The sequence below is a fragment of the Oncorhynchus gorbuscha genome, linkage group LG01, assembly GCF_021184085.1.
Source record: "Oncorhynchus gorbuscha isolate QuinsamMale2020 ecotype Even-year linkage group LG01, OgorEven_v1.0, whole genome shotgun sequence".
Classification (NCBI taxonomy): Eukaryota; Metazoa; Chordata; class Actinopteri; order Salmoniformes; family Salmonidae; genus Oncorhynchus; species Oncorhynchus gorbuscha.
The window spans coordinates 118,655,479-118,677,253 of record NC_060173.1 but is presented as its reverse complement, the minus strand read 5'-3'; the positions used below and the strand labels follow the sequence as shown (position 1 = coordinate 118,677,253).

At 49.3% G+C, this 21,775-nt stretch overlaps 3 protein-coding genes across 8 annotated transcripts in view; 1 reads left to right on the top strand and 2 right to left on the bottom strand.

The window, feature by feature from the left end:
- The window catches only part of carf (calcium responsive transcription factor), a 90,134-nt gene that overhangs the window by 56,821 nt on the left and 11,538 nt on the right, over positions 1-21,775 (top strand). The window lies entirely within an intron of this gene.
- The window catches only part of LOC124035183 (frizzled-7-A-like), a 56,350-nt gene continuing 35,758 nt past the window's right edge, over positions 1,184-21,775 (bottom strand). The window contains exon 2 of the mRNA XM_046348645.1: positions 1,184-1,676. The gene's annotated coding sequence lies outside the window, so the exon portion shown is untranslated. The remainder of the gene's footprint in view (positions 1,677-21,775) is intronic.
- On the bottom strand, positions 1,594-3,841 carry LOC124035089 (frizzled-7-A-like). Its single transcript, XM_046348540.1, has 2 exons — positions 1,742-3,841; positions 1,594-1,710 (listed from the first exon to the last, which is right to left on the bottom strand). Exon 1 carries the CDS (start codon positions 3,448-3,450, stop codon positions 1,771-1,773), a length of 1,680 nt encoding a protein of 559 aa, XP_046204496.1. The 5' UTR covers positions 3,451-3,841; the 3' UTR covers positions 1,594-1,710; positions 1,742-1,770.

Sequence of the window (21,775 nt, the reverse complement as noted above, 5' to 3'; positions counted from 1 at the left end):
AACCACTAGGCTACCTGCCTGCCTCCTCTAACCACTAGGCTACCTGCCTCCCTCTAACCACTAGGCTACCTGCCTCCTCTAACCACTAGGCTACCTACCTGCCTCTAACCACTAGGCTACCTGCCTCCCTCTAACCACTAGGCTACCTGCCTCCTCTAACCACTAGGCTACCTACCTGCCTCTAACCACTAGGCTACCTGCCTCCTCTAACCACTAGGCTACCTGCTGCCTCCTCTAACCCTAGGCTACCTTCCAAACGTCCACGTCTCATTGCAGGGGCGGCACTTTAACCAGTGGACACCCACCTGTCTCAATCAATGAGAGAAGATTTGAAATAGACCAAGATGGTGGCATACACATTTGGATAACTGCATTTTTCACGCATCATGTTCAAAACCATGTATACGTGATTTAGTTGAGCTTCACAATCAATTGGAGATACTTTTCAATGTTTTGAACGTGAGGCGCGTGAAAAAATGCTAACATCGGTACCAGGACTTGAATGGGATTTGCGTCCACAAATGCTAAAACGTTAGCATTTGTAAACCGTGCCAGAGAAACTAAACCACAGGATTGCTGTCCTACCTCCATAGACTGCTTACAGTCATCTTATTCCGCTAAATATAAACTATTCTCATACACATTTGACCACGAAAGCAAGATATTTAAAATAATAATTTTAATCTGTGAAATTGTACAAATAGCCTACAAACCGTTTACAGCGTTAAAAAGCATTTGTAAGAAAAATTGCATGATTTTTATCCAAAATAGATTTTAAATTTTTTGAAGAAAAAAAATATATGTTTTTGCAAGATATGTATACTGCAGTAGCTGGCATAATTCCACTGCTACACACATGCATATTCTATCCCATCTCTAAATGCAATGTCTGTCAGTCTTACTGTGCCACAAAAATATGCATGATTGTCACTGGTTGGCTGCGAATGTCAAACAAAAATGAATTCATCAGGTCAAACATGTTCTGTCTTCAACTGAAGCCAGTAGCGTTATATGATGTCGTCGTAGCTCTATAGTGTGAATAGGCTCATTCATTGTATACAATTGTCACAGGATCACCTCTGTAAATGAAAAACACTTTCTTACAAACACCCAGGGGCTCTACATGATTCAGAATTTGACCTACATGCCGGTAACGATACGTTAGGAACGATCCGTTTCTCCGGATTCCCTTCAGACGATCGTTGCACAATAAAGTGTCCGTATGAGCTTGTTTTCGTAACAACAACCCTGGGATCTGGGAAACCACAATGGCTTTTTATTGGCTCCTGAAAGGAGGGGGGCGGGGCTGCACGAGCCACGGACCCCCGTATTGAACTCATCATAGGTCTTATTCCATGCGTAATGTTCTAATCCCAAATGGCACCCTACTCCCTTACTAGTGCACTACTATATGGGCCCTGGACAAAAGTAGTGCACTAAATAGGGCGTAGGGTGCCATTTGGGACACAAGCCCATTATATTATCACTCGGTCTGTCAAATCAAATCAAATTTATTTATATAGCCCTTCGTACGTCAGCTGATATCTCAAAGTGCTGTACAGAAACATTCATTGACATGTCATTGATGTTCATACTGTCGTTTCTCCCTCGTTGCTGATACTCGGTCTGTCATTGATGTTCATACTGTCGTTTCTCCCTGGTTGCTGGTACTCGGTCTGTCATTGATGTTCATACTGTCGTTTCTCCCTCGTTGCTGATACTCGGTCTGTCATTGATTGATGTTGCTGATACTCGGTCTGTCATTGATGTTCATACTGTCGTTTCTCCCTCGTTGCTGGTACTCAGTCTCTTATAAAACCTGCGCCATGACTGCAGTGTTTTGCCTGACCATATCCAAAACCCGGAGGTGATGCCGACAATCAAAGTCATCAAATACTTGATCATGAAGACAGTAAAGTCTGGGGTCATGGGCGCAAAATTGTTTGTTGGACAAGGCACAGCGAACCTTTTACAGATCTGTGTATGCCAAGTTTTCTCCCACTGTTCACGGAACGCCTGCTCGTAGAAGCAACAGGCTATGATGATCGTGGCAGGAACCGTGTAGAGGACACTGAACACTCCGATCCGAACCATAAGCTTCTCCAGCTTCTCCGTCTTGGTTCCGTCGTGTTTCATGATAGTTCTGATCCGGAACAGAGAGACAAATCCCGCGAGAAGGAACGACGTCCCTATAAACAAGTAGACAAAAAGAGGTGCCAGAACAAAACCACGCAAGGAATCCACACTGTTGATGCCCACATAACACACCCCTGTGAGTAGATCTCCATCCACCTGTCCCATGGCCAGGATGGTTATCGTTTTAACAGCGGGTACAGCCCAGGCAGCGAGGTGGAAATACGGAGAGTTGGCCTCAATGGCTTCATGCCCCCACTTCATACCGGCAGAGAGGAACCATGTGAAGGACAGAATCACCCACCATATAGAGCTGGCCATGCCGAAGAAATACACAATCATAAAGAGAATTGTACAGCCCTCCTTCTTAGTTCCCTGAGCTACAGTCTTATAACCAGTATCCTTGAATTGATCAATACACACCACTTTATCCTCTAAGACGAACCCGGCGGCGTAGGCAGTGGCCACCATGAAGTAACAGCCAGAGAGGAAGATGATAGGCCTCTCTGGGTAGCAGAACCGTCCCATGTCCACTAGGTAGGTCAGCACTGTGAACAGGGTGCTCACACAGCACAGAATGGACCAGATCCCGACCCAGAGCCGGCCAAACTTCACCTCCTCCTCCCGAAAATACATCAACCCGTTGGGCTTGGTGGGCTCGCAAGGCGCGCCGCAGTCCTTAACCCCCATAAAATAGTAGTTCAGATAGTTAGGCACCTGCAGTTGTAGCGGGCAGGAGAACTCCTGTTGCTTGCTCGGTCGACCCATATTGTGGGGTAGAGTCATGAGCTCAGGAAGGTAGGGTGTTGGGTACGAGGTGGGGCTACCGCCGGTGTCCGAGGTGTTTTGACCCACACAGATCTCTCCCGCTCCGTGGACGGGGAAGTTCTCACAGCGGAGCCTCTCCGGCCACTGGAAACCGAACTTATTCATCAGGGCCTCGCAGCCTTGTCTCGCCCGCTCACACAGGGACCTGCACGGCGGGATAGCCTGCTCGAGGACCGTACAGACCGGCGCGTACATAGAACACAGGAAGAACTTCAGGTCCGTGGAACACTGGACCTTGACGAGCGGGTAGAACTGGTGCACCTCAAGCCCGGAATCCTCCTGGTTCGTGTGACCGAGGAGATTCGGCATGATGGTCTGGTTATAGGCGATGTCGGTACAGAGGGGTATGGAGATGGGCTGGCAGAAGCCGTGTTCGGGTATAGAGATGCCCTTCTCACCGTGGTACTGGCCTGAACACAACGGGAAAAGCGCACACAAGATCACCAGCGCACGACGCGCCGTACCTGTCCAATGAGCCGATTCCACCATAGTTAAAATAAAAAAACATGGAATAAAATCCTAAATGTAAAAAATGTTCCTTTTCAAAAACTCGAGTTTCATATATACCAGAAAAACCATTCGCTTTTCTGTCTCGAGCCTAAACTGCTTGTACAAGTTCACAAAACCGTGCGCATGGTCTCCGTATTCTCATGACTTCTTGGTCTCAGGTCTTTGTAAATAGCTGTAGAAAAAGGTACTCCTTTGCGTTTCCTTCTCGGGATCAACAGCTTATAAAGTAATTCACTGTCTCCTTAGTTAAAATGAAGGTTCTACAGCGCGCATCTCCTCGCTTGTGTTGGAGATCGTTACGCATGTAAATGTATGAAATATTGTTAAATTAATGTTGCAGTTTTCTTATCGTGCACACTGTCCATAGCGTTGCCTTGCTGGACACTACAAAGTTGATGCTGTGGCACACAAAAGAGCACACGATGATGTGACGTCGGTTTCTAGTTACCCCTCATTCACAAGCCACAATGTAAGGGCGGGGCGCCTGAAAACCATGGGGTCTCCCGACTAATCACAGGGTTTGTTGTCCTTTGCGTCTCCTTCCTGATTGGATTGAGGGAATTATGGCAAACGGGTTGTTTAATAACTTTTTATCCCCTTATTTTCTTTCTCCAGATTTTATTTTATTTTATTAAACTTAAAAAGCCCATTCCTGAAATATTTTTGGTGCATAATCTCAAATCGAAATCTAATTTTATTTGTCACTTGCTTCATAGACAACAAATGTAGATTTATCAGGGAAATGCTGCTGACTTATGGGTCCATTTACAACAAAGTTAAAGATGAAACATTAAAATGCAAATAGATAACATGGTTATATACAGGAAGTAGTCAATAACATGGTTATATACAGGAAGTAGTCTATAACATGGTTATATACAGGAAGTAGTCAATAACATGGCTATATACAGGAGTAGTCAATAGCATGGTTATATACAGGAGTAGTCAATAACATGGTTATATACAGGGAGTAGTCAATAACATGGTTATATACAGGAAGTAGTCAATAACATGGTTATATACAGGAAGTAGTCAATAACATGGTTATATACAGGAAGTAGTCAATAACATGGTTATATACAGGAGTAGTCAATAACATGGTTATATACAGGAAGTAGTCAATAACATGGTTATATACAGGAGTAGTCAATAACATGGTTATATACAGGGAGTAGTCAATAACATGGTTATATACAGGAAGTAGTCAATAACATGGTTATATACAGGGAGTAGTCAATAACATGGTTATATACAGGGGTAGTCAATAACATGGTTATATACAGGAAGTAGTCAATAACATGGTTATATACAGGAAGTAGTCAATAACATGGTTATATACAGGAAGTAGTCAATAACATGGTTTTTCAGACATAACGATTAGTGATGAGGTTTTTCAGACATAATGATTAGTGATGAGGTGTTTCAGACATAATGATGAGTGATGAGGTGTTTCAGACATAATGATTAGTGATGAGAGGTGTTTCAGACATAATGATGAGTGATGAGGTTTTCAGACATAATGATGAGTGATGAGGTGTTTCAGACATAATGATTAGTGATGAGAGGTGTTTCAGACATAATGATTAGTGATGAGAGGTGTTTCAGACATAATGATGAGTGATGAGGTGTTTCAGACATAATGATTAGTGATGAGAGGTGTTTCAGACATAATGATTAGTGATGAGGTGTTTCAGACATAATGATTAGTGATGAGGTGTTTCAGACATAATGATGAGTGATGAGGTGTTTCAGACATAATGATGAGTGATGAGGTGTTTCAGACATAATGATGAGTGATGAGGTTTTTCAGACATAATGATTAGTGATGAGGTGTTTCAGACATAATGATTAGTGATGAGGTGTTTCAGACATAATGATGAGTGATGAGGTTTTTCAGACATAATGATTAGTGATGAGGTGTTTCAGACATAATGATTAGTGATGAGGTGTTTCAGACATAATGATGAGTGATGAGGTGTTTCAGACATAATGATTAGTGATTAGAGGTGTTTCAGACATAATGATTAGTGATGAGAGGTGTTTCAGACATAATGATTAGTGATGAGAGGTGTTTCAGACATAATGATTAGTGATGAGGTGTTTCAGACATAATGATTAGTGATGAGGTGTTTCAGACATAATGATTAGTGATGAGGTGTTTCAGACATAATGATGAGTGATGAGGTGTTTCAGACATAATGATTAGTGATGAGGTGTTTCAGACATAATGATGAGTGATGAGAGGTGTTTCAGACATAATGATTAGTGATGAGGTGTTTCAGACATAATGATTAGTGATGAGGTGTTTCAGACATAATGATGAGTGATGAGAGGTGTTTCAGACATAATGATGAGTGATGAGAGGTGTTTCAGACATAATGATTAGTGATGAGGTGTTTCAGACATAATGATTAGTGATGAGGTGTTTCAGACATAATGATGAGTGATGAGGTGTTTCAGACATAATGATTAGTGATGAGGTGTTTCAGACATAATGATGAGTGATGAGGTGTTTCAGACATAATGATTAGTGATGAGAGGTGTTTCAGACATAATGATGAGTGATGAGGTGTTTCAGACATAATGATTAGTGATGAGGTGTTTCAGACATAATGATTAGTGATGAGGTGTTTCAGACATAATGATGAGTGATGAGGTGTTTCAGACATAATGATTAGTGATGAGAGGTGTTTCAGACATAATGATTAGTGATGAGAGGTGTTTCAGACATAATGATTAGTGATGAGGTGTTTCAGACATAATGATTAGTGATGAGGTGTTTCAGACATAATGATTAGTGATGAGATGTTTCAGACATAATGATTAGTGATTAGAGGTGTTTCAGACATAATGATTAGTGATGAGAGGTGTTTCAGACATAATGATTAGTGATGAGGTGTTTCAGACATAATGATTAGTGATGAGAGGTGTTTCAGACATAATGATTAGTGATGAGAGGTGTTTCAGACATAATGATTAGTGATTAGAGGTGTTTCAGACATAATGATGAGTGATTAGAGGTGTTTCAGACATAATGATTAGTGATGAGGTGTTTCAGACATAATGATGAGTGATGAGAGGTGTTTCAGACATAATGATTAGTGATGAGGTGTTTCAGACATAATGATGAGTGATGAGAGGTGTTTAAACTCCCTGCATAATTTGTTTTAGATGGAAGATAGTTTATCTAAATAAATTTCATGAATATCATAATGAATGAAGAAGAAGTTGAAGTCAATACTATTAGTTTCTGATGTAGCTGGACTCATTAGTCCCCCCCCAAAAAATATAAAACATCATTATATACATACAGTATGTACAAAAGCTAGCAATATCTGTAGCACAATGCAGTTTTAAACATACTAGACATTTAATAGTATTACCACATTAAGTCTGGATATGGATGTGGAGGTTTTAAAAAGTGTGTTGGTCGAATCTTCCAGGCCGATTCCAGAATGTTCTTCAGCTGGTGAAGCTCTTCTTGTGTTGAGTAATGGCAGCTGGTTTAGCAAGCTTTGGCGCTGTGGCGATGTTGGCAGGGATGTTGGGTTTGGGGGGGCTGTGGCTCTGGCTCCTTCTAGACAACCGTCTGGTCACTTTCTGTACTCCACAGCCAGGTGGACAAGCCTCTCTTTCTTCACCCCCAACTGCTTCGACCTCTTTCAGAAGATTTGTTAGTACTGCAAGTCTCCTGGAAAGACATGAAGGATGAGGATGTGTAACCATGCAATAAGCCATGTTCATCTGTAATCAAACAAGGGCACAGTAGACTGGTGTGTTTGGTTACACTCAGAGACCATAATGGGACATTGAGATGGGCTGTTAGCCAAGATGTTTGAGGAGGGGGGTTGACTTGTAGTTGTGCTGTTGAGTAGACAAGCACTGCCTACAATAGAGTAAATGAGCTAATATAATAATATAATAATATATATGCCATTTAATATAATATAATATATTATAATATATTATATTAAATGAGCTAGAAGAATACCGTAACAGCCACTCTCCCCATGCAAAGAGTACCTTAACAGCCACTCTCCCCATGCAAACAGTACCTTAACAGCCACTCTCCCCATGCAAAGAGTACCGTAACAGCCACTCTCCCCATGCAAAGAGTACCGTAACAGCCACTCTCCCCATGCAAAGAATACCATAACAGCCACTCTCCCCATGCAAAGAATACCGTAACAGCCACTCTCCCCATGCAAAGAGTACCGTAACAGCCACTCTCCCCATGCAAAGAGTACCTTAACAGCCACTCTCCCCATGCAAAGAGTACCGTAACAGCCACTCTCCCCATGCAAAGAGTACCGTAACAGCCACTCTCCCCATGCAAAGAGTACCGTAACAGCCACTCTCCCCATGCAAAGAGTACCGTAACAGCCACTCTCCCCATGCAAAGAGTACCGTAACAGCCACTCTCCCCATGCAAAGAGTACCGTAACAGCCACTCTCCCCATGCAAAGAGTACCTTAACAGCCACTCTCCCCATGCAAAGAGTACCGTAACAGCCACTCTCCCCATGCAAAGAGTACCGTAACAGCCACTCTCCCCATGCAAAGAATACCGTAACAGCCACTCTCCCCATGCAAAGAGTACCGTAACAGCCACTCTCCCCATGCAAAGAGTACCTTAACAGCCACTCTCCCCATGCAAAGAGTACCGTAACAGCCACTCTCCCCATGCAAAGAGTACCGTAACAGCCACTCTCCCCATGCAAAGAGTACCGTAACAGCCACTCTCCCCATGCAAAGAGTACCGTAACAGCCACTCTCCCCATGCAAAGAGTACCTTAACAGCCACTCTCCCCATGCAAAGAGTACCTTAACAGCCACTCTCCCCATGCAAAGAGTACCGTAACAGCCACTCTCCCCATGCAAAGAGTACCGTAACAGCCACTCTCCCCATGCAAAGAGTACCTTAACAGCCACTCTCCCCATGCAAAGAATACCGTAACAGCCACTCTCCCCATGCAAAGAGTACCGTAACAGCCACTCTCCCCATGCAAAGAGTACCTTAACAGCCACTCTCCCCATGCAAAGAGTACCGTAACAGCCACTCTCCCCATGCAAAGAGTACCTTAACAGCCACTCTCCCCATGCAAAGAGTACCTTAACAGCCACTCTCCCCATGCAAAGAGTACCTTAACAGCCACTCTCCCCATGCAAAGAGTACCGTAACAGCCACTCTCCCCATGCAAAGAGTACCGTAACAGCCACTCTCCCCATGCAAAGAGTACCGTAACAGCCACTCATAAATGTCCTTCAATTCGCAAGAGGCTGAATGTATCTCAGCTGTGAAATAATCAGAGGGACTGAAACCAGCGCCCCTCTGTCTCAGTATACGCAGCTTATTTATCTGATGCTGTCTGGGCAGAAAGAGTATGACATTGTCGTATGCATTGACTGCAAAGAAAGCCAGTGAGCCAGTGAGCATTTGGCCTCCCTTGATTACATTTTTGAAATAATAATAGCCAATCAGCGTTGAGCTAAACTGAGGGAGCTCAGCTGTGATTGGTCCTGGTGCACCAACAAACAAAAAAAGTGCCACGGGAAGCCAGTTTAGATTTGGCTTCAGAACCAATCACATCAAAAGCCAAACATCATTATTGACAGAAAAAAAAAACTTGAATTGTTGCATCTTGTTGTGTTGTTGTCCTCTAGTGACTAGCTAGCTAAAAATTGTCCCTTTTTCTAAATTAGCCATAGACTTAGAAAAGTGATTTGGACTTGTGGTTTTATTTAAATCTCCGTACTGGCCAAAGATTACAACGGTGATTCTGATCCAACCATTCATTCATTCATACATTGTTTCCCTGGTCTGAGAGGATGGAAGTTCAACATTCAGCTAGATGTAATATGTTAACATCAACTGGCTTTGACCCATGCTGTAGGTCATGTAGTTGTTACATGCAATATGTTTGATAGACTTCACCGGAGAGACGGTTTTGTAATGAAACTAATGTGTGGTTGAATTTTATTCTGCCACTGTGTCTTGTTATCGTCTCTGCCTTTAGGTCTGTATATCACTGTGTATTCTTATTGTCTCTGCCTTTAGGTCTATATATCACTGTGTCTTCTTATTGTCTCTGCCTTTAGGTCTATATATCACTGTGTCTTCTTATTGTCTCTTCCTTTAGGTCTATATATCACTGTGTCTTCTTATTGTCTCTGCCTTTAGGTCTGTATATCACTGTGTCTTATTGTCTCTGCCTTTAGGTCTATATATCACTGTGTCTAATTGTCTCTGTCTATATATCACTGTGTCTTCTTATTGTCTCTGCCTTTAGGTCTGTATATCACTGTGTCTTCTTATTGTCTCTGCCTTTAGGTCTATATATCACTGTGTCTTCTTATTGTCTCTGCCTTTAGGTCTATATATCACTGTGTCTTCTTATTGTCTCTGCCTTTAGGTCTATATATCACTGTGTCTTCTTATTGTCTCTGCCTTTAGGTCTGTATATCACTGTGTCTTCTTATTGTCTCTGCCTTTAGGTCTCTATATCACTGTGTCTTATTGTCTCTGCCTTTAGGTCTATATATCACTGTGTCTTCTTATTGTCTCTGCCTTTAGGTCTATATATCACTGTGTCTTCTTATTGTCTCTGCCTTTAGGTCTATATATCACTGTGTCTTATTGTCTCTGCCTTTAGGTCTATATATCACTGTGTCTTAATGTCTCTGCCTTTAGGTCTATTATCACTGTGTCTTCTTATGTCTCTGCCTTTAGGTCTATATATCACTGTGTCTTGTGATTGTCTCTGTTTTTTCTGGTCTATATATCACTGTGTCTTCTTTTGTCTCTGCCTTTAGGTCTATATATCACTGTGTCTTTTATTGTCTCTGTCTATATATCACTGTGTTTTCTTATTGTCTCTGCCTTTAGGTCTATATATCACTGTGTCTTCTTGTCTCTGTCTTTAGGTCTATATATCACTGTGTCTTCTTATTGTCTCTGCCTTTAGGTCTATATATCACTGTGTCTTCTTATTGTCTCTGCCTTTAGGTCTGTATATCACTGTGTCTTCTTATTGTCTCTGCCTTTAGGTCTCTATATCACTGTGTCTTCTTATTGTCTCTGCCTTTAGGTCTATATATCACTGTGTCTTCTTATTGTCTCTGCCTTTAGGTCTATATATCACTGTGTCTTCTTATTGTCTCTGCCTTTAGGTCTATATATCACTGTGTCTTCTTATTGTCTCTGCCTTTAGGTCTATATATCACTGTGTCTTAATGTCTCTGCCTTTAGGTCTATATATCACTGTGTCTTCTTATTGTCTCTGCCTTTAGGTCTATATATCACTGTGTCTTCTTATTGTCTCTGCCTTTAGGTCTATATATCACTGTGTCTTCTTATTGTCTCTGCCTTTAGGTCTATATATCACTGTGTCTTCTTATTGTCTCTGTCTATATATCACTGTGTCTTCTTATTGTCTCTGCCTTTAGGTCTATATATCACTGTGTCTTCTTGTCTCTGTCTTTAGGTCTATATATCACTGTGTCTTATTGTCTCTGCCTTTAGGTCTGTATATCACTGTGTCTTCTTATTGTCTCTGCCTTTAGGTCTATATATCACTGTGTCTTCTTATTGTCTCTGCCTTTAGGTCTATATATCACTGTGTCTTCTTATTGTCTCTGCCTTTAGGTCTGTATATCACTGTGTCTTCTTATTGTCTCTGCCTTTAGGTCTATATATCACTGTGTCTTCTTATTGTCTCTGTCTATATATCACTGTGTCTTCTTATTGTCTCTGCCTTTAGGTCTATATATCACTGTGTCTTCTTGTCTCTGTCTTTAGGTCTATATATCACTGTGTCTTATTGTCTCTGCCTTTAGGTCTATATATCACTGTGTCTTCTTATTGTCTCTGTCTATATATCACTGTGTCTTCTTATTGTCTCTGCCTTTAGGTCTATATATCACTGTGTCTTCTTATTGTCTCTGCCTTTAGGTCTATATATCACTGTGTCTTCTTATTGTCTCTGCCTTTAGGTCTATATATCACTGTGTCTTCTTATTGTCTCTGTCTATATATCACTGTGTCTTCTTATTGTCTCTGCCTTTAGGTCTATATATCACTGTGTCTTTCTGTCTTTAGGTCTATATATCACTGTGTCTTATTGTCTCTGCCTTTAGGTCTATATATCACTGTGTCTTCTTATTGTCTCTGTCTATATATCACTGTGTCTTCTTATTGTCTCTGCCTTTAGGTCTGTATATCACTGTGTCTTCTTATTGTCTCAGCCTTTAGGTCTATATATCACTGTGTCTTAATGTCTCTGCCTTTAGGTCTATATATCACTGTGTCTTCTTATTGTCTCTGTCTATATATCACTGTGTCTCTGCCTTTAGGTCTATATATCACTGTGTCTTCTTGTCTCTGTCTTTAGGTCTATATATCACTGTGTCTTATTGTCTCTGCCTTTAGGTCTATATATCACTGTGTCTTCTTATTGTCTCTGCCTTTAGGTCTATATATCACTGTGTCTTCTTATTGTCTCTGCCTTTAGGTCTATATATCACTGTGTCTTAATGTCTCTGCCTTTAGGTCTATATATCACTGTGTCTTATTGTCTCTGCCTTTAGGTCTATATATCACTGTGTCTTCTTATTGTCTCTGCCTTTAGGTCTATATATCACTGTGTCTTCTTATTGTCTCTGCCTTTAGGTCTGTATATCACTGTGTCTTCTTATTGTCTCTGCCTTTAGGTCTGTATATCACTGTGTCAAGGCCTACAAACTAACAGTTAACAGTTTATAGATTATATTATCAATTATCACAACACACAGGTTGTGATGTGGCTGTTTTTTCTGGATTGGCTTCCCCTGTGATTTTACCCACGCACCACTGTGGTTTTACCCACGCACCACTGTGGTTTTACCCACGCACCACTGTGATTTTACCCACGCACCACTGTGGTTTTACCCACGCACCACTGTGATTTTACCCACGCACCACTGTGGTTTTGTTTTCTCAAGATGGCTTCTATAGATATGTACCTTCGGCTCTCCTGGCTTGCTTCAAAGTCAGATGATGTTGAACTTGATCTTGATTCCAGGCTGAAAGCCTTCATCGAATGTGTCTACAGGCTCTGTACTCATAAAGCTGGCGTCAAGGTCATCAGTAGCAGGATTAGTCTGTAGCACACACAGCAGTCAATGATTAGCAGAGGTGTGACCAAGTCATTGTTTTACAAGTCACAAGTAAGTCTCAAGTCCCAAAACAAGTCACAAGTAAGTCGCAAGTCTTAGCACTCAAGTCCCAAGTCAGGTCTGAAAACAAGTCACAATGTGCTCTTCACCAAATGTAATACCAACAAGAGTAATAGTATATTACATTTACGCAAATCATGAAGGCTTTTAAAAATATCAAAAAATGTATTACTTTCCAAATAAACGTTATATTTCCATGAGAAGCCACGAGAAAGTGAACGAGGATCGCTATGGGGCCCAATCGGGTGATGTAGGCTTGTACACAAATCGCCCAACCTTAACACACACACACACACACACACACACACACACACACACACACACACACACACACACACACACACACACACACACACACACACACACACACACACACACACACACACACACACACACACACACACACACACACACACACACACACACACACACACACACTCTCTCTCTCTGTGTGGTTACAGTAGGCTGACGTATGTCAATGGTTTCAGGAACATCAGGCAGGATTTAGACTACCAACTGCTTAGCCAGTTGTATGTAGCTCAATCTTGGGTGCAATGATCACGTTCACGCACTGACTGACTGTGTGGAGGCTCATTGTTTTAACGTTACGTTAGCCTACATGCTAAACTAGTAAAGTTATATGTACAGTGCCTTGCGAAAGTATTCGACCCCCTTGAACTTTGCGACCTTTTGCCACATTTCAGGCTTCAAACATAAAGATATAAAACTGTATTTTTTTGTGAAGAATCAACAACAAGTGGGACACAATCATGAAGTGGAACGACATTTATTGGGTATTTCAAACTTTTTTAACAAATCAAAAACTGAGAAATTGGGCGTGGACACCATCCCCAACGTACTATACCCCCCCCCCCCACCATGTCAATAGATCATGCATACCACACCATCCCCAACATACTATACCCCCCACCATGTCAATAGATCATGCATACCACACCATCCCCAACATACTGGGCCCCCACCATGTCAATAGATCATGCATACCCACCATCCCCAACATACTATACCCCCCCACCATGTCAATAGATCATGGGCATACCACACCATCCCCAACATACTATGGGCCCCCCACCATGTCAATAGATCATGCATACCACACCATCCTCAACATACTGGGCCCCCACCATGTCAATAGATCATGGGCATCCCCAACATGCTACACCCCCCCACTACCATGTCAATAGATCATGCATACATTTTAGATATTGTGGTTTGCTTCCAACCAAGCATTGTAGCTTTGATGCAGAAATGCACATATTTGCATTTTTTATGACACGTGTGATATGTTAATGACATATTAACGAATATATATAGTGAAATAGAACAGGGAGGACAGTTCCCCTTTATACTCTCTACCCCTATCTGTGCGATATAGACTGTAAAGCAAGTACCTTACCTCTCCTAGCTGATGATGCAACCTCCTGAAAGCTCTGCTCTGTGAGTCGTCTCGTTCTTTTTTCTATATCTTTTAACAATATCAGCTTTAAAACCATTACTCTGTTTCTTTTCTCTTTTCTGAGATGTAGACAGTTGGGATGTTAAAGATGTTCTGGAACACTGGTTGGTGGGATGTTAATGATGTTCTGGAACACTGGCTGGTGGGATGTTAATGATGTTCTGGAACACTGACTGGTGGGATGTTCAAGATGTTCTGGAACACTGACTGGTGGGATGTTAAAGATGTTCTGGAACACTGACTGGTGGGATGTTCTGGAACACTGACTGGTGGGATGTTAATGATGTTCTGGAACACTGACTGGTGGGATGTTAAAGATGTTCTGGAACACTGACTGGTGGGATGTTAATGATGTTCTGGAACACTGACTGGTGGGATGTTAATGATGTTCTGAAACACTGACTGGTGGGATGTTAAAGATGTTCTGGAACACTGACTGGTGGGATGTTAATGATGTTCTGGAACACTGACTGGTGGGATGTTAATGATGGCCTCATCTCACTGGGCATGTTAATGGTTCTCATCTGACTGGGGGATGTTAAAGGCCTAACATCTGACTGGTGGGATGTTAAAGATGTTCTAACACTGGCTGGTGGGATGTTAAAGATGTCCTAACACTGGCTGGTGGGATGTTAAAGATGTTCTAACACTGGCTGGTGGGATGTTAATGATGTTCGAACACTGACTGGTGGGATGTTAATGATGTTCTGGAACACTGACTGGTGGGATGTTAATGATGTTCTGGAACACTGACTGGTGGGATGTTAATGATGTTCTGGAACACTGACTGGTGGGATGTTAATGATGTTCTGGAACACTGACTGGTGGGATGTTAATGATGTTCTGGAACACTGACTGGTGGGATGTTAAAGATGTTCTGGAACACTGACTGGTGGGATGTTAATGATGTTCTGGAACACTGACTGGTGGGATGTTAAAGATGTTCTGGAACACTGGCTGGTGGGATGTTAAAGATGTTCTGGAACACTGGCTGGGGGACCCCACCAGTGGTATTTTCATCCCACTTCACCTTGCACCAGGACCTTTCATCTCACTGCAGCCCCGGCAGGCCTCATGGACTAGACCACAGGGCCTCAGGGCCCAGGGGGACCAGGGAACAGTAGGCTATCTCTCACTGGTCAACCCAACAGGCCTCATCTCACTGGGCACCCCACCAGGCCTCATCTCACTGGGCACCCCACCAGGCCTCATCTCACTGGGCACCCCACCAGGCCTCATCTCACTGGGCACCCACCAGGCCTCATCTCACTGGGCACCCCACCAGGCCTCATCTCACTGGGCACCCACCAGGCCTCATCTCACTGGGCACCCACCAGTCCTCATCTCACTGGGCACCCCACCAGGCCTCATCTCACTGGGCACCCCACCAGGCCTCATCTCACTGGGCACCCCACCAGGCCTCATCTCACTGGGCACCCCACCAGGCCTCATCTCACTGGGCACCCCACCAGGCCTCATCTCACTGGGCACCCCACCAGGCCTCATCTCACTGGGCACCCCACCAGGCCTCATCTCACTGGGCACCCCACCAGGCCTCATCTCACTGGGCACCCCACCAGGCCTCATCTCACTGGGCACCCCACCAGGCCTCATCTCACTGGGCACCCACCAGGCCTCATCTCACTGGGCACCCCACCAGGCCTCATCTCACTGGGCACCCCACCAGGCCTCATCTCACTGGGCACCCACCAGGCCTCATCTCACTGGGCACCCACCAGGCCTCATCTCACTGGGCACCCCACCAGGCCTCATCTCACTGGGCACCCCACCAGGCCTCATCTCACTGGGCACCCCACCAGGCCTCATCTCACTGGGCACCCCACCAGGCCTCATCTCACTGGGCACCCCACCAGGCCTCATCTCACTGGGCACCCCACCAGGCCTCATCTCACTGGGCACCCCACCAGGCCTCATCTCACTGGGCACCCCACCAGGCCTCATCTCACTGGGCACCCCACCAGGCCTCATCTCACTGGGCACCCCACCAGGCCTCATCTCACTGGGCACCCCACCAGGCCTCATCTCACTGGGCACCCCACCAGGCCTCATCTCACTGGGCACCCCACCAGGCCTCATCTCACTGGGCACCCACCAGGCCTCATCTCACTGGGCACCCCACCAGGCCTCATCTCACTGGGCACCCCACCAGGCCTCATCTCACTGGGCACCCACCAGGCCTCATCTCACTGGGCACCCCACCAGGCCTCATCTCACTGGGCACCCCACCAGGCCTCATCTCACTGGGCACCCCACCAGGCCTCATCTCACTGGGCACCCCACCAGGCCTCATCTCACTGGGCACCCCACCAGGCCTCTTCTCACTGGACACCCACCAGGCCTCATCTCACTGGGCACCCACCAGGCCTCATCTCACTGGGCACCCCACCAGGCCTCATCTCACTGGGCACCCCAACAGGCCTCATCTCACTGGGCACCCCACCAGGCCTCATCTCACTGGGCACCCCACCAGGCCTCATCTCACTGGGCACCCCACCAGGCCTCATCTCACTGGGCACCCCACCAGGCCTCATCTCACTGGGCACCCCACCAGGCCTCATCTCACTGGGCACCCCACCAGGCCTCATCTCACTGGGCACCCCACCAGGCCTCATCTCACTGGGCACCCACCAGGCCTCATCTCACTGGGCACCCACCAGGCCTCATCTCACTGGGCACCCCACCAGGCCTCATCTCACTGGGCACCCCACCAGGCCTCATCTCACTGGGCACCCCACCAGGCCTCATCTCACTGGGCACCCCACCAGGCCTCATCTCACTGGGCACCCCACCAGGCCTCATCTCACTGGGCACCCCACCAGGCCTCATCTCACTGGGCACCCCACCAGGCCTCATCTCACTGGGCACCCCACCAGGCCTCATCTCACTGGGCACCCCACCAGGCCTCATCTCACTGGGCACCCCACCAGGCCTCATCTCACTGGGCACCCCACCAGGCCTCATCTCACTGGGCACCCCACCAGGCCTCATCTCACTGGGCACCCCACCAGGCCTCATCTCACTGGGCACCCCACCAGGCCTCATCTCACTGGGCACCCCACCAGGCCTCATCTCACTGGGCACCCCACCAGGCCTCATCTCACTGGGCACCCCACCAGGCCTCATCTCACTGGGCACCCCACCAGGCCTCATCTCACTGGGCACCCCACCAGGCCTCATCTCACTGGGCACCCCACCAGGCCTCATCTCACTGGGCACCCCACCAGGCCTCATCTCACTGGGCACCCCACCAGGCCTCATCTCACTGGGCACCCCACCAGGCCTCATCTCACTGGGCACCCCACCAGGCCTCATCTCACTGGGCACCCCACCAGGCCTCATCTCACTGGGCACCCCACCAGGCCTCATCTCACTGGGCACCCCACCAGGCCTCATCTCACTGGGCACCCCACCAGGCCTCATCTCACTGGGCACCCCACCAGGCCTCATCTCACTGGGCACCCCACCAGGCCTCATCTCACTGGGCACCCCACCAGGCCTCATCTCACTGGGCACCCCACCAGGCCTCATCTCACTGGGCACCCCACCAGGCCTCATCTCACTGGGCACCCCACCAGGCCTCATCTCACTGGGCACCCCACCAGGCCTCATCTCACTGGGCACCCCACCAGGCCTCATCTCACTGGGCACCCCACCAGGCCTCATCTCACTGGGCACCCCACCAGGCCTCATCTCACTGGGCACCCCACCAGGCCTCATCTCACTGGGCACCCCACCAGGCCTCATCTCACTGGGCACCCCACCAGGCCTCATCTCACTGGGCACCCACCAGGCCTCATCTCACTGGGCACCCCACCAGGCCTCATCTCACTGGGCACCCCACCAGGCCTCATCTCACTGGGCACCCCACCAGGCCTCATCTCACTGGGCACCCCACCAGGCCTCATCTCACTGGGCACCCCACCAGGCCTCATCTCACTGGGCACCCCACCAGGCCTCATCTCACTGGGCACCCCACCAGGCCTCATCTCACTGGGCACCCCACCAGGCCTCATCTCACTGGGCACCCCACCAGGCCTCATCTCACTGGGCACCCCACCAGGCCTCATCTCACTGGGCACCCCACCAGGCCTCATCTCACTGGGCACCCCACCAGGCCTCATCTCACTGGGCACCCCACCAGGCCTCATCTCACTGGGCACCCCACCAGGCCTCATCTCACTGGGCAGGCCTCATCCCCACCAGGCCTCATCTCACTGGGCACCCACCAGGCCTCATCTCACTGGGCACCCCACCAGGCCTCATCTCACTGGGCACCCCACCAGGCCTCATCTCACTGGGCACCCCACCAGGCCTCATCTCACTGGGCACCCCACCAGGCCTCATCTCACTGGGCACCCCACCAGGCCTCATCTCACTGGGCACCCCACCAGGCCTCATCTCACTGGGCACCCCACCAGGCCTCATCTCACTGGGCACCCCACCAGGCCTCATCTCACTGGGCACCCCACCAGGCCTCATCTCACTGGGCACCCCACCAGGCCTCATCTCACTGGGCACCCCACCAGGCCTCATCTCACTGGGCACCCCACCAGGCCTCATCTCACTGGGCACCCCACCAGGCCTCATCTCACTGGGCACCCCACCAGGCCTCATCTCACTGGGCACCCCACCAGGCCTCATCTCACTGGGCACCCCACCAGGCCTCATCTCACTGGGCACCCCACCAGGCCTCATCTCACTGGGCACCCCACCAGGCCTCATCTCACTGGGCACCCCACCAGGCCTCATCTCACTGGGCACCCCACCAGGCCTCATCTCACTGGGCACCCCACCAGGCCTCATCTCACTGGGCACCCACCAGGCCTCATCTCACTGGGCACCCCACCAGGCCTCATCTCACTGGGCACCCCACCAGGCCTCATCTCACTGGGCACCCCACCAGGCCTCATCTCACTGGGCACCCCACCAGGCCTCATCTCACTGGGCACCCACCAGGCCTCATCTCACTGGGCACCCCACCAGGCCTCATCTCACTGGGCACCCCACCAGGCCTCATCTCACTGGGCACCCCACCAGGCCTCATCTCACTGGGCACCCCACCAGGCCTCATCTCACTGGGCACCCCACCAGGCCTCATCTCACTGGGCACCCCACCAGGCCTCATCTCACTGGGCACCCCACCAGGCCTCATCTCACTGGGCAGGCCTCATCTCACTGGGCACCCCACCAGGCCTCATCTCACTGGGCACCCCACCAGGCCTCATCTCACTGGGCACCCACCAGGCCTCATCTCACTGGGCACCCCACCAGGCCTCATCTCACTGGGCACCCCACCAGGCCTCATCTCACTGGGCACCCCACCAGGCCTCATCTCACTGGGCACCCCACCAGGCCTCATCTCACTGGGCACCCCACCAGGCCTCATCTCACTGGGCACCCCACCAGGCCTCATCTCACTGGGCACCCCACCAGGCCTCATCTCACTGGGCACCCCACCAGGCCTCATCTCACTGGGCACCCCACCAGGCCTCATCTCACTGGGCACCCCACCAGGCCTCATCTCACTGGGCACCCCACCAGGCCTCATCTCACTGGGCACCCCACCAGGGGCCTCATCTCACTGGGCACCCCACCAGGCCTCATCTCACTGGGCACCCCACCAGGCCTCATCTCACTGGGCACCCCACCAGGCCTCATCTCACTGGGCACCCCACCAGGCCTCATCTCACTGGGCACCCCACCAGGCCTCATCTCACTGGGCACCCCACCAGGCCTCATCTCACTGGGCACCCCACCAGGCCTCATCTCACTGGTCACCCCACCAGGCCTCATCTCACTGGGCACCCACCAGGCCTCATCTCACTGGTCACCCCACCAGGCCTCATCTCACTGGGCACCCCACCAGGCCTCATCTCACTGGGCACCCACCAGGCCTCATCTCACTGGGCACCCCACCAGGCCTCATCTCACTGGGCACCCCACCAGGCCTCATCTCACTGGGCACCCCACCAGGCCTCATCTCACTGGGCACCCACCAGGCCTCATCTCACTGGGCACCCCACCAGGCCTCATCTCACTGGGCACCCCACCAGGCCTCATCTCACTGGGCACCCACCAGGCCTCATCTCACTGGGCACCCCACCAGGCCTCATCTCACTGGGCACCCCACCAGGCCTCATCTCACTGGGCACCCCACCAGGCCTCATCTCACTGGGCACCCCACCAGGCCTCATCTCACTGGGCACCCCACCAGGCCTCATCTCACTGGGCACCCCACCAGGCCTCATCTCACTGGGCACCCCACCAGGCCTCATCTCACTGGGCACCCCACCAGGCCTCATCTCACTGGGCACCCCACCAGGCCTCATCTCACTGGGCACCCCACCAGGCCTCATCTCACTGGTCACCCCACCAGGCCTCATCTCACTGGGCACCCCACCAGGCCTCATCTCACTGGGCACCCCACCAGGCCTCATCTCACTGGGCACCCCACCAGGCCTCATCTCACTGGTCACCCACCAGGCCTCATCTCACTGGGCACCCACCAGGCCTCATCTCACTGGTCACCCCACCAGGCCTCATCTCACTGGGCACCCCACCAGGCCTCATCTCACTGGGCACCCCAAGGGGCCTCATCTCACTGGGCACCCCACCAGGCCTCATCTCACTGGGCACCCCACCAGGCCTCATCTCACTGGGCACCCACCAGGCCTCATCTCACTGGGCACCCCAAGGGGCCTCATCTCACTGGGCACCCCACCAGGCCTCATCTCACTGGGCACCCCACCAGGCCTCATCTCACTGGGCACCCCACCAGGCCTCATCTCACTGGGCACCCCACCAGGCCTCATCTCACTGGGCACCCCACCAGGCCTCATCTCACTGGGCACCCCACCAGGCCTCATCTCACTGGGCACCCCACCAGGCCTCATCTCACTGGGCACCCCACCAGGCCTCATCTCACTGGTCACCCCACCAGGCCTCATCTCACTGGGCACCCCACCAGGCCTCATCTCACTGGGCACCCACCAGGCCTCATCTCACTGGGCACCCCACCAGGCCTCATCTCACTGGGCACCCACCAGGCCTCATCTCACTGGGCAAGGCCTCATCCACTGGGCCACCAGGCCTCATCTCACTGGGCACCCCAAGGGGCCTCATCTCACTGGGCACCCCAAGGGGCCTCATCTCACTGGGCACCCCAAGGGGCCTCATCTCACTGGGCACCCACCAGGCCTCATCTCACTGGGCACCCCAAGGGGCCTCATCTCACTGGGCACCCCAAGGGGCCTCATCTCACTGGTCACCCCAAGGGGCCTCATCTCACTGGGCACCCCAAGGGGCGTCATCTCACTGGGCACCCCAAGGGGCCTCATCTCACTGGGCACCCCACCAGGCCTCATCTCACTGGGCACCCCACCAGGCCTCATCTCACTGGGCACCCCACCAGGCCTCATCTCACTGGGCACCCCACCAGGCCTCATCTCACTGGGCACCCCACCAGGCCTCATCTCACTGGGCACCCACCAGGCCTCATCTCACTGGGCACCCCACCAGGCCTCATCTCACTGGGCACCCCACCAGGCCTCATCTCATCACTGGGCACCCCACCAGGCCTCATCTCACTGGGCAC

Bases quoted from the DNA above. Each gene is read 5' to 3' on its own strand.
- LOC124035089 (XM_046348540.1), bottom strand. From the start codon at position 3,450: ATGGTGGAATCGGCTCATTGGACAGGTACGGCGCGTCGTGCGCTGGTG.